At 41.6% G+C, this 14,653-nt stretch overlaps 1 protein-coding gene across 1 annotated transcript in view; it reads right to left on the bottom strand.

Moving 5' to 3' along the window:
- LOC109886845 (general transcription and DNA repair factor IIH helicase subunit XPB) overlaps positions 1-11,946 on the bottom strand; it is a 37,367-nt gene extending 25,421 nt beyond the window's left edge. The window contains exons 1-3 of the mRNA XM_031821622.1: positions 11,907-11,946; positions 1,830-1,974; positions 478-662 (exon numbers count right to left, since the gene is read on the bottom strand). Coding sequence (XP_031677482.1) covers positions 478-662; positions 1,830-1,938 — 294 coding nt within the window. The 5' untranslated portion in view covers positions 1,939-1,974; positions 11,907-11,946. The remainder of the gene's footprint in view (positions 1-477; positions 663-1,829; positions 1,975-11,906) is intronic.
- Positions 11,947-14,653: the final 2,707 nt, after the last annotated feature.

Genomic DNA, 14,653 nt, shown 5'->3' with positions numbered 1-14,653 from the left:
AACCCCACACAGACTGGTACAGGATGATGGACTAACCCAGGTTTAACCCCACACAGACTGGTACAGGATGATGGACTAACCCAGGTTTAACCCCACACAGACTGGTACAGGATGATGGACTAACCCAGGTTTATCTCCACACAGACTGGTACAGGTATGGATGACAGACTAACCCAGGTTAATCCCCACACAGACTGGTACAGGATGATGGACTAACCCAGGTTTAACCCCACACAGACTGGTACAGGATGACAGACTAACCCAGGTTTAACCCCACACAGACTGGTACAGGATGACAGACTAACCCAGGATTAACCCCACACAGACTGGTACAGGTATGAATGACAGACTAACCCAGGTTTAACCCAGGTTTATCCCCAGACAGACGGACTAACCCAGGTTTAACCCAGGTTTATCCCCAGACAGACGGACTAACCCAGGTTTAACCCAGGTTGATCCCCACACAGAAGGACTAACCTCAGCACACTGGACCTTAGCGATGTATCCGTTGTTCTGGAGCTCCATCCAGTTAGCCTCGAACAGCTTGGGCCCAATCAGGAAGTTGAGATCAACGATCTTGTCGTCCTCTCGGACCAGCGTAGCGGTCAGACCCAGCTTACAGTGGGCCTGGACAATGGTCAGAACGCGACGGAACATCTTAGCTACAGGGGGGGGGGGGGGGGGGGGGGGTCGAGACAACACAGACAAAACAGATTTTCTGGTGTTCGGTCATTTAAACTCCTAAAGTTGTGAAAATCGCGTCTTCTCATAAAATTGACTGTAGCGTCCGAACGGTTTGGTCTACAAACTATTATGACCCCCCTGTGGAAATACGAGACTCGCACCAACACGAGCGTCTTGGGGACTCGTCTGAAGTCGGTTGAGCCGATCTGACAACTTCTGTCTGTAGCGTCCGAACGGTTTGGGATACACATTAATACGACACCTGTCAGGTATACTCCCCCTCACCTGTCACCGTCGTTACGCACACCTGTCACCGTCGTTACGCGCACCTGTCACCATCGTTACACACGAACCAAAACCCCTTAACTTCTGACCCTTTACCACAGAGAGATAGACAGACTCACCAGGGATGGTGAGGACTAACATTAACCCCTCCTAACTTAACCATGACCCCTGACCCCAAAGACTCACCAGGGATGGTGAGGACTAACATTAACCCCTCCTAACTTAACCATGACCCCTGACCCCAAAGACTCACCAGGGATGGTGAGGACTAACCCTAACAACTTAACCATGACCCCTGACCCCATATAGACTCACCAGGGATGGTGTGGACTAACCGTAACCCCTCCTAACTTAACCATGACCCCTGACCCCATATAGACTCACCAGGGATGGTGTGGACTAACCATAACCCATCCTAACTTAACCATGACCCCTGACCCCGTATAGACTCCCCAGGGATGGTGAGGACTAACCCTAACAACTTAACCATGACCCCTGACCCCATATAGACTCACCAGGGATGGTGTGGACTAACCGTAACCCCTCCTAACTTAACCATGACCCCTGACCCCATATAGACTCACCAGGGATGGTGTGGTCTAACCCTCACCCCTCCTAACTTAACCATGACCCCTGACCCCGTATAGACTCACCAGGGATGGTGTGGACTAAACGTAACCCCTCCTAACTTAACCATGACCCCTGACCCCATATAGACTCACCAGGGATGGTGTGGTCTAACCCTCACCCCTCCTAACTTAACCATGACCCCTGACCTCGTATAGACACACCAGGGATGGTGTGGACTAAACGTAACCCCTCCTAACTTAACCATGACCCCTGACCTCGTATAGACTCACCAGGGATGGTGTGCACCTCGTCCAGGATGATGAGACCCCACTCCTGGGACCTCATCCATTCCATCACTCTCTCTGCCTCCCAAGACCTCTTGGTGGTGTGTCCCAACATGCTGTACGTACTGATGGCCACCGAGCAGCCAATCGGCTTCAAGAACAAACAAAAAAAATCTAACTCATTTAAAACCGCAACAAACAAAACACAGAGGCTCATTACACAAAACACAGAGGCTCATTACACAAAACACAGAGGCTCATTACACAAAACACAGAGGCTCATTACACAAAACACAGAGGCTCATTACACAAAACACAGAGGCTCATTACACAAAACACAGAGGCTCATTACACAAAACACAGAGGCTTATTACACAAAACACAGAGGCTCATTACACAAAACACAGAGGCTCATTACACAAAACACAGAGGCTCATTATACAAAACACAGAGGCTCATTATACAAAACACAGAGGCTCATTACACAAAACACAGAGGCTCATTACACAAAACACAGAGGCTCATTACACAAAACACAGAGGCTCATTACACAAAACACAGAGGCTCATTACACAAAACACAGAGGCTCATTACACAAAACACAGAGGCTCATTACACAAAACAAAGAGGCTCATTATACAAAACACAGAGGCTCATTGCAAAAAACACAGAGGCTCATTATACAAAACACAGAGGCTCATTACACAAAACACAGAGGCTCATTATACAAAACACAGAGGCTCATTACACAAAACACAGAGGCTCATTATAAAAAACACAGAGGCTCATTACACAAAACACAGAGGCTCATTACACAAAACACAGAGGCTCATTACACAAAACACAGAGGCTCATTACACAAAACACAGAGGCTCATTACACAAAACACAGAGGCTCATTACACAAAACACAGAGGCTCATTACACAAAACACAGAGGCTCATTATACAAAACACAGAGGCTCATTACACAAAACACAGAGGCTCATTATACAAAACACAGAGGCTCATTACACAAAACACAGAGGCTCATTATACAAAACACAGAGGCTCATTACACAAAACACAGAGGCTCATTACACAAAACACAGAGGCTCATTACACAAAACACAGAGGCTCATTACACAAAACACAGAGGCTCATTACACAAAACACAGAGGCTCATTACACAAAACACAGAGGCTCATTACACAAAACACAGAGGCTCATTACACAAAACACAGAGGCTCATTACACAAAACACAGAGGCTCATTACACAAAACACAGAGGCTCATTATACAAAACACAGAGGCTCATTATACAAAACACAGAGGCTCATTACACAAAACACAGAGGCTCATTATACAAAACACAGAGGCTGTTGAAAGAGATCGTTATACAAAACACAGAGGCTGTTGAAAGAGATCATTATACAAAACACAGAGGCTGTTGAAAGAGATCGTTATACAAAACACAGAGGCTGTTGAAAGAGATCGTTATACAAAACACAGTGGGTGTTGAAAGAGATCATTATACAAAACACAGAGGCTGTTGAAAGAGATCATTATACAAAACACAGAGGCTGTTGAAAGAGATCATTATACAAAACACAGTGGGTGTTGAAAGAGATCATTATACAAAACACAGAGGCTGTTGAAAGAGATCATTATACAAAACACAGAGGCTGTTGAAAGAGATCATTATACAAAACACAGAGGCTGTTGAAAGAGATCATTATACAAAACACAGAGGCTGTTGAAAGAGATCATTATACAAAACACAGTGGCTGTTGAAAGAGATCATTATACAAAAACACAGAGGCTGTTGAAAGAGATCATTATACAAAACACAGTGGCTGTTGAAAGAGATCATTATACAAAACACAGAGGCTGTTGAAAGAGATCATTATACAAAACACAGAGGCTGTTGAAAGAGATCATTATACAAAACACAGAGGCTGTTGAAAGAGATCATTATACAAAACACAGAGGCTGTTGAAAGAGATCATTATACAAAACACAGAGGCTGTTGAAAGAGATCATTATACAAAACACAGAGGCTGTTGAAAGAGATCACTATACAAAACACAGAGGCTGTTGAAAGAGATCATTATACAAAACACAGAGGCTGTTGAAAGAGATCGTTATACAAAACACAGGGGCTGTTGAAAGAGATCGTTATACAAAACACAGAGGCTGTTGAAAGAGATCGTTATACAAAACACAGAGGCTGTTGAAAGAGATCGTTATACAAAACACAGAGGCTGTTGAAAGAGATCGTTATACAAAACACAGAGGCTGTTGAAAGAGATCGTTATACAAAACACAGAGGCTGTTGAAAGAGATCGTTATACAAAACACAGTGGGTGTTGAAAGAGATCGTTATACAAAACACAGAGGCTGTTGAAAGAGATCGTTATACAAAACACAGAGGATGTTGAAAGAGATCATTATACAAAACACAGTGGGTGTTGAAAGAGATCGTTATACAAAACACAGAGGCTGTTGAAAGAGATCATTATACAAAACACAGAGGCTGTTGAAAGAGATCATTATACAAAACACAGAGGCTGTTGAAAGAGATCATTATACAAAACACAGAGGCTGTTGAAAGAGATCATTATACAAAACACAGAGGCTGTTGAAAGAGATCATTATACAAAACACAGAGGCTGTTGAAAGAGATCATTAAACAAAACACAGAGGCTGTTGAAAGAGATCATTATACAAAACACAGTGGGTGTTGAAAGAGATCATTATACAAAACACAGAGGCTGTTGAAAGAGATCATTAAACAAAACACAGAGGCTGTTGAAAGAGATCATTATACAAAACACAGAGGCTGTTGAAAGAGATCATTAAACAAAACACAGTGGGTGTTGAAAGAGATCATTATACAAAACACAGAGGCTGTTGAAAGAGATCATTAAACAAAACACAGTGGGTGTTGAAAGAGATCATTATACAAAACACAGAGGCTGTTGAAAGAGATCATTATACAAAACACAGAGGCTGTTGAAAGAGATCATTATTGAAAGAGATCATATACAAACACAGAGGCTGTTGAAAGAGATCATTATACAAAACACAGAGGCTGTTGAAAGAGATCATTATACAAAACACAGAGGCTGTTGAAAGAGATCATTATACAAAACACAGAGGCTGTTGAAAGAGATCATTATACAAAACACAGAGGCTGTTGAAAGAGATCATTATACAAAACACAGAGGCTGTTGAAAGAGATCATTATACAAAACACAGAGGCTGTTGAAAGAGATCATTATACAAAACACAGAGGCTGTTGAAAGAGATCATTATACAAAACACAGAGGCTGTTGAAAGAGATCATTATACAAAACACAGAGGCTGTTGAAAGAGATCATTATACAAAACACAGAGGCTGTTGAAAGAGATCATTATACAAAACACAGAGGCTGTTGAAAGAGATCATTATACAAAACACAGAGGCTGTTGAAAGAGATCATTATACAAAACACAGTGGCTGTTGAAAGAGATCATTATACAAAACACAGAGGCTGTTGAAAGAGATCATTATACAAAACACAGAGGCTGTTGAAAGAGATCATTATACAAAACACAGAGGCTGTTGAAAGAGATCATTATACAAAACACAGAGGCTGTTGAAAGAGATCATTATACAAAACACAGAGGCTGTTGAAAGAGATCATTATACAAAACACAGAGGCTGTTGAAAGAGATCGTTATACAAAACACAGAGGCTGTTGAAAGAGATCGTTATACAAAACACAGAGGCTGTTGAAAGAGATCGTTATACAAAACACAGAGGCTGTTGAAAGAGATCGTTATACAAAACACAGAGGCTGTTGAAAGAGATCGTTATACAAAACACAGAGGCTGTTGAAAGAGATCGTTATACAAAACACAGAGGCTGTTGAAAGAGATCGTTATACAAAACACAGAGGCTGTTGAAAGAGATCGTTATACAAAACACAGAGGCTGTTGAAAGAGATCGTTATACAAAACACAGTGGGTGTTGAAAGAGATCATTATACAAAACACAGAGGCTGTTGAAAGAGATCATTATACAAAACACAGAGGCTGTTGAAAGAGATCATTATACAAAACACAGAGGCTGTTGAAAGAGATCATTATACAAAACACAGAGGCTGTTGAAAGAGATCATTATACAAAACACAGAGGCTGTTGAAAGAGATCATTATACAAAACACAGAGGCTGTTGAAAGAGATCATTATACAAAACACAGAGGCTGTTGAAAGAGATCATTATACAAAACACAGAGGCTGTTGAAAGAGATCATTATACAAAACACAGAGGCTGTTGAAAGAGATCATTATACAAAACACAGAGGCTGTTGAAAGAGATCATTATACAAAACACAGAGGCTGTTGAAAGAGATCATTATACAAACACAGAGGCTGTTGAAAGAGATCATTATACAAAACACAGAGGCTGTTGAAAGAGATCATTATACAAAACACAGAGGCTGTTGAAAGAGATCATTATACAAAACACAGAGGCTGTTGAAAGAGATCATTATACAAAACACAGAGGCTGTTGAAAGAGATCATTATACAAAACACAGAGGCTGTTGAAAGAGATCATTATACAAAACACAGAGGCTGTTGAAAGAGATCATTATACAAAACACAGAGGCTGTTGAAAGAGATCATTATACAAAACACAGTGGCTGTTGAAAGAGATCATTATACAAAACACAGAGGCTGTTGAAAGAGATCATTATACAAAACACAGAGGCTGTTGAAAGAGATCATTATACAAAACACAGAGGCTGTTGAAAGAGATCATTATACAAAACACAGAGGCTGTTGAAAGAGATCATTATACAAAACACAGAGGCTGTTGAAAGAGATCATTATACAAACACAGAGGCTGTTGAAAGAGATCGTTATACAAAACACAGAGGCTGTTGAAAGAGATCGTTATACAAAACACAGAGGCTGTTGAAAGAGATCGTTATACAAAACACAGAGGCTGTTGAAAGAGATCGTTATACAAAACACAGAGGCTGTTGAAAGAGATCGTTATACAAAACACAGAGGCTGTTGAAAGAGATCGTTATACAAAACACAGAGGCTGTTGAAAGAGATCGTTATACAAAACACAGAGGCTGTTGAAAGAGATCGTTATACAAAACACAGAGGCTGTTGAAAGAGATCGTTATACAAAACACAGTGGGTGTTGAAAGAGATCATTATACAAAACACAGAGGCTGTTGAAAGAGATCATTATACAAAACACAGAGGCTGTTGAAAGAGATCATTATACAAAACACAGAGGCTGTTGAAAGAGATCATTATACAAAACACAGAGGCTGTTGAAAGAGATCATTATACAAAACACAGAGGCTGTTGAAAGAGATCATTATACAAAACACAGAGGCTGTTGAAAGAGATCATTATACAAAACACAGAGGCTGTTGAAAGAGATCATTATACAAAACACAGAGGCTGTTGAAAGAGATCATTATACAAAACACAGAGGCTGTTGAAAGAGATCATTATACAAAACACAGAGGCTGTTGAAAGAGATCATTATACAAAACACAGAGGCTGTTGAAAGAGATCATTATACAAAACACAGAGGCTGTTTGAAAGAGATCATTATACAAAACACAGAGGCTGTTGAAAGAGATCATTATACAAAACACAGAGGCTGTTGAAAGAGATCATTATACAAAACACAGAGGCTGTTGAAAGAGATCATTATACAAAACACAGAGGCTGTTGAAAGAGATCATTATACAAAACACAGAGGCTGTTGAAAGAGATCATTATACAAAACACAGAGGCTGTTGAAAGAGATCATTATACAAAACACAGTGGGTGTTGAAAGAGATCATTATACAAAACACAGTGGGTGTTGAAAGAGATCATTATACAAAACACAGAGGCTGTTGAAAGAGATCATTATACAAAACACAGTGGGTGTTGAAAGAGATCATTATACAAAACACAGTGGGTGTTGAAAGAGATCATTATACAAAACACAGAGGCTGTTGAAAGAGATCATTAAACAAAACACAGAGGCTGTTGAAAGAGATCATTATACAAAACACAGAGGCTGTTGAAAGAGATCATTAAACAAAACACAGTGGGTGTTGAAAGAGATCATTATACAAAACACAGAGGCTGTTGAAAGAGATCATTAAACAAAACACAGTGGGTGTTGAAAGAGATCATTATACAAAACACAGAGGCTGTTGAAAGAGATCATTATACAAAACACAGAGGCTGTTGAAAGAGATCATTAAACAAAACACAGAGGCTGTTGAAAGAGATCATTATACAAAACACAGAGGCTGTTGAAAGAGATCATTAAACAAAACACAGTGGGTGTTGAAAGAGATCATTATACAAAACACAGAGGCTGTTGAAAGAGATCATTATACAAAACACAGAGGCTGTTGAAAGAGATCATTATACAAAACACAGAGGCTGTTGAAAGAGATCATTAAACAAAACACAGAGGCTGTTGAAAGAGATCATTATACAAAACACAGTGGGTGTTGAAAGAGATCATTATACAAAACACAGAGGCTGTTGAAAGAGATCATTAAACAAAACACAGAGGCTGTTGAAAGAGATCATTATACAAAACACAGAGGCTGTTGAAAGAGATCATTAAACAAAACACAGTGGGTGTTGAAAGAGATCATTATACAAAACACAGAGGCTGTTGAAAGAGATCATTAAACAAAACACAGTGGGTGTTGAAAGAGATCATTATACAAAACACAGAGGCTGTTGAAAGAGATCATTATACAAAAACACAGAGGCTGTTGAAAGAGATCATTATACAAAACACAGAGGCTGTTGAAAGAGATCATTATACAAAACACAGAGGCTGTTGAAAGAGATCATTATACAAAACACAGAGGCTGTTGAAAGAGATCATTATACAAAACACAGAGGCTGTTGAAAGAGATCATTATACAAAACACAGAGGCTGTTGAAAGAGATCATTATACAAAACACAGAGGCTGTTGAAAGAGATCATTATACAAAACACAGAGGCTGTTGAAAGAGATCATTATACAAAACACAGAGGCTGTTGAAAGAGATCATTATACAAAACACAGAGGCTGTTGAAAGAGATCATTATACAAAACACAGAGGCTGTTGAAAGAGATCATTATACAAAACACAGAGGCTGTTGAAAGAGATCATTATACAAAACACAGAGGCTGTTGAAAGAGATCATTATACAAAACACAGAGGCTGTTGAAAGAGATCATTATACAAAACACAGTGGCTGTTGAAAGAGATCATTATACAAAACACAGAGGCTGTTGAAAGAGATCATTATACAAAACACAGAGGCTGTTGAAAGAGATCATTATACAAAACACAGAGGCTGTTGAAGAGATCATTATACAAAACACAGAGGCTGTTGAAAGAGATCATTATACAAAACACAGAGGCTGTTGAAAGAGATCATTATACAAAACACAGAGGCTGTTGAAAGAGATCGTTATACAAAACACAGAGCTGTTGAAAGAGATCGTTATACAAAACACAGAGGCTGTTGAAAGAGATCGTTATACAAAACACAGAGGCTGTTGAAAGAGATCGTTATACAAAACACAGAGGCTGTTGAAAGAGATCGTTATACAAAACACAGAGGCTGTTGAAAGAGATCGTTATACAAAACACAGAGGCTGTTGAAAGAGATCGTTATACAAAACACAGAGGCTGTTGAAAGAGATCGTTATACAAACACAGAGGCTGTTGAAAGAGATCGTTATACAAAACACAGTGGGTGTTGAAAGAGATCATTATACAAAACACAGAGGCTGTTGAAACAGATCATTATACAAACACAGAGGCTGTGAAAGAGATCATTATACAAAACACAGAGGCTGTTGAAAGAGATCATTATACAAAACACAGAGGCTGTTGAAAGAGATCATTATACAAAACACAGAGGCTGTTGAAAGAGATCATTATACAAAACACAGAGGCTGTTGAAAGAGATCATTATACAAAACACAGAGGCTGTTGAAAGAGATCATTATACAAAACACAGAGGCTGTTGAAAGAGATCATTATACAAAACACAGAGGCTGTTGAAAGAGATCATTATACAAAACACAGAGGCTGTTGAAAGAGATCATTATACAAAACACAGAGGCTGTTGAAAGAGATCATTATACAAAACACAGAGGCTGTTGAAAGAGATCATTATACAAAACACAGAGGCTGTTGAAAGAGATCATTATACAAAACACAGAGGCTGTTGAAAGAGATCATTATACAAAACACAGAGGCTGTTGAAAGAGATCATTATACAAAACACAGAGGCTGTTGAAAGAGATCATTATACAAAACACAGAGGCTGTTGAAAGAGATCATTATACAAAACACAGAGGCTGTTGAAAGAGATCATTATACAAAACACAGTGGGTGTTGAAAGAGATCATTATACAAAACACAGTGGGTGTTGAAAGAGATCATTATACAAACACAGAGGCTGTTGAAAGAGATCATTAAACAAAACACAGAGGCTGTTGAAAGAGATCATTATACAAAACACAGAGGCTGTTGAAAGAGATCATTAAACAAAACACAGTGGGTGTTGAAAGAGATCATTATACAAAACACAGAGGCTGTTGAAAGAGATCATTAAACAAAACACAGTGGTGTTGAAAGAGATCATTATACAAAACACAGAGGCTGTTGAAAGAGATCATTATACAAAACACAGAGGCTGTTGAAAGAGATCATTATACAAAACACAGAGGCTGTTGAAAGAGATCATTATACAAAACACAGAGGCTGTTGAAAGAGATCATTATACAAAACACAGAGGCTGTTGAAAGAGATCATTATACAAAACACAGAGGCTGTTGAAAGAGATCATTATACAAAACACAGAGGCTGTTGAAAGAGATCATTATACAAAACACAGAGGCTGTTGAAAGAGATCATTATACAAAACACAGAGGCTGTTGAAAGAGATCATTATACAAAACACAGAGGCTGTTGAAAGAGATCATTATACAAAACACAGAGGCTGTTGAAAGAGATCATTATACAAAACACAGAGGCTGTTGAAAGAGATCATTATACAAAACACAGAGGCTGTTGAAAGAGATCATTATACAAAACACAGAGGCTGTTGAAAGAGATCATTATACAAAACACAGTGGCTGTTGAAAGAGATCATTATACAAAACACAGTGGCTGTTGAAAGAGATCATTATACAAACACAGAGGCTGTTGAAAGAGATCATTATACAAAACACAGAGGCTGTTGAAAGAGATCATTATACAAACACAGAGGCTGTTGAAAGAGATCATTATACAAAACACAGAGGCTGTTGAAAGAGATCATTATACAAAACACAGAGGCTGTTGAAAGAGATCGTTATACAAAACACAGAGGCTGTTGAAAGAGATCGTTATACAAAACACAGAGGCTGTTGAAAGAGATCGTTATACAAACACAGAGGCTGTGAAAGAGATCGTTATACAAAACACAGAGGCTGTTGAAAGAGATCGTTATACAAAACACAGAGGCTGTTGAAAGAGATCGCTATACAAAACACAGAGGCTGTTGAAGAGATCGTTATACAAAACACAGAGGCTGTTGAAAGAGATCGTTATACAAAACACAGAGGCTGTTGAAAGAGATCATTATACAAAACACAGTGGGTGTTGAAAGAGATCATTATACAAAACACAGTGGGTGTTGAAAGAGATCATTATACAAAACACAGAGGCTGTTGAAGAGATCATTATACAAAACACAGAGGCTGTTGAAAGAGATCATTATACAAAACACAGAGGCTGTTGAAAGAGATCATTATACAAAACACAGAGGGTGTTGAAAGAGATCATTAAACAAAACACAGAGGCTGTTGAAAGACGGAGTTGAGAAGGGGGTTTGAAAAGCTGAAAACACAGAGGCTGTTGAAAGACGGAGTTGAGAAGGGGGATTTTATAAAGCTGAAAAACACAGAGGCTGTTGAAAGACGGAGTTGAGAAGGGGGGTTTGAAAAGCTGAAAACACAGAGGCTGTTGAAAGACGGAGTTGAGAAGGGGGGTTTTATAAAGCTCCATGGTGTTTGCTGCGTCTCTACCTTGTCCTTGGCATCTGAGGTGAAGCGGCAGATCTGAGAGTCATCGATGTGGACCACATCTTAAACTGAGCCTTCCACTGTTCTACTGGACACAGAGCTGTTCCCCAGGACCAGGCAGCGCTTACGGACCGTACAGGCTGCCGTTACCCTACTAGAGACTTCCCCGCACCTGGGAGAGGAGGAGACATGGAGGGGGGTAGGAGGAGTAATGGGGACAGGAGGAGAGATGGAGGGGGGTATGAGGAGTAATGGGGACAGGAGGAGAGATGAGGGGGATAGGAGGAGTAATGGAGACAGGAGGAGACATGGAGGGGGGTAGGAGAGTAATGGGGACAGGAGGAGAGATGGAGGGGGGGGGTAGGAGGAGTAATGGGGACAGGAGGAGAGATGGGGGGAGGGAGGGTAGGAGGAGTAATGGGGACAGGAGGAGAGATGGAGGGGGGTAGGAGGAGTATGGGGACAGGAGGAGAGATGAGGGGGGGTAGGAGGAGTAATGGGGACAGGAGGAGAGATGGGGGGAGGGAGGTAGGAGGAGTAATGGGGACAGGAGGATGAGATGGAGGGGGGGTAGGAGGAGTAATGGGGACAGGAGGAGAGATGGGGGAGGGAGGTAGGAGAGTACTGGGGACAGGAGAGAGATGGAGGGTAGGAGGAGTAATGGGGACAGGAGGAGAGATGGAGGGGGGTAGGAGGAGTAATGGGACAGGAGGAGAGGATGGAGGGGTAGGAGGAGTAAGGGGACAGGAGGAGAGATGGAGGGGGGGGGGTAGGAGGAGTTATTGGGGACAGGAGGAGAGATGGAGGGGGGGTAGGAGGAGTAAATGGGGACAGGAGGAGAGATGGAGGGGGTAGGAGGAGTAATGGGGACAGGAGGAGATGGTGGAGAGATGGGGGGGGTAGGAGGAGAGATGGAGGGGGGGGGAGGAGGAGTAATGGGGACAGGAGGAGAGATGGGGGGGGAAAGGAGGAGAGATGGAGGGGGGAGGAGGAGTAATGGGGACAGGAGGAGAGATGGAGGGGGGTAGGGAGGAGTAATGTGGACCAGGAGGAGAGATGGAGTGGGGGGAGGAGGAGTAATGGGGACAGGAGGAGAGATGGAGGGGGGAGGAGGAGGAGTAATGGGGACAGGAGGAGAGATGGAGGGGGGTAGGAGGAGTAATGGGGACAGGAGGAGAGGATGGGGGAGAGATGGAGGGGGGGGGTAGGAGGGTAAGTAATGGGGACAGGATGAGAGATGGAGGGGTAGGAGGAGTAATGGGGACAGGAGGAGAGATGGAGGGGGGTAGAGGAGTAATGGGACAGGAGGAGAGATGGAGGGGGGGTAGGAGGAGTAAGTAATGGAGACAGGAGGAGAGATGGAGGGGTAGAGGAGTAATGGGGGACAGGAGGAGAGATGGAGGAGAGGTAGGAGGAGTAATGGGGACAGGAGGAGAGATGGAGGGGGGGGTAGGAGGAGTAATGGGGACAGGAGGAGAGATGGAGGGGGGTAGGAGGAGTAATGGGGACAGGAGGAGAGATGGGGGAGGGAGGTAGGAGGAGTAATGGGGACAGGAGGAGAGATGGAGGGGGGGTTAGAGGAGTAATGGGGACAGGAGGAGAGATGGGACACGGAGGTAAATATATGGATGATTTAACATGGACACAACACCTTCACATACACAGAGTACACCAAACACAGGGAACCCCTTCCTAATAATGAGCCGCACCCCCTCCGATCTCCCCTCAACGACGCACCCCTCCGATCTCCCCTCAACGACGCACCCCTCCGATCTCCCCTCAACGACGCACCCCTCCGATCTCCCCTCAACGACTCTGATTGAAGTGGATTTAACAAGAGACGTCAATAAGGGATCGTAGCTTTCACCTGGTCAGTCTACATCATGAACAGACGCCCACCCGGACCCTCCCTATTGTTTTGAGGTAAGCCGTAACAGGATCGTAGCTTTCACCTGGTCAGTCTACGTCATGAACAGAGAAGGTATTCATAATGTTTTGTCCACTCAGTGCATCAACTATCCAGCCACATTATACACCATATTAAACCCCCATATTAAACCCATCACTCAGTGTATCAACTATCCACCCACATTATACCCCATATTAAACCCCATCACTCAGTGTATAAACTATCCACCATATTAAACCCCATATTAAACCCCATCACTCAGTGTATCAACTATCCACCCACATTATACCCCATATTAAACCCCATCACTCAGTGTATCAACTATCCACCCACATTATACCCCATATTAAACCCCATCACTCAGTGTATCAACTATCCACCCATATTAAACCCCATATTAAACCCCATCACTCAGTGCATCAACTATCCAGCCACATTATACACCATATTAAACCCATCACTCAGTGTATCAACTATCCACCCATATTATACCCCATATTAAACCCATATTAAACCCCATCACTCAGTGCATCAACTATCCACCCATATTATACCCCATATTAAACCCATATTAAACCCCATCACTCAGTGTATCAACTATCCACCCACATTATACCCCATATTAAACCCCATATTAAACCCATCACTCAGTGTATCATCACTCAGTGTATAAACTATCCACCATATTAAACCCCATATTAAACCCATATTAAACCCATCACTCAGTGTATCAACTATCCACCCATATTAAACCCCATAATAAACCCATATTAAACCCCATCACTCAGTGTATAAACTATCCACCATATTAAACCCCATATTAAACCCATATTAAACCCCA

The sequence above is a fragment of the Oncorhynchus kisutch genome, unplaced genomic scaffold, assembly GCF_002021735.2.
Source record: "Oncorhynchus kisutch isolate 150728-3 unplaced genomic scaffold, Okis_V2 scaffold3999, whole genome shotgun sequence".
In the NCBI taxonomy this organism is placed as follows: domain Eukaryota; kingdom Metazoa; phylum Chordata; class Actinopteri; order Salmoniformes; family Salmonidae; genus Oncorhynchus; species Oncorhynchus kisutch.
The sequence above is the reverse complement of the archived record's forward strand: the minus strand, read 5'-3'. Positions and strand labels throughout refer to the sequence as shown.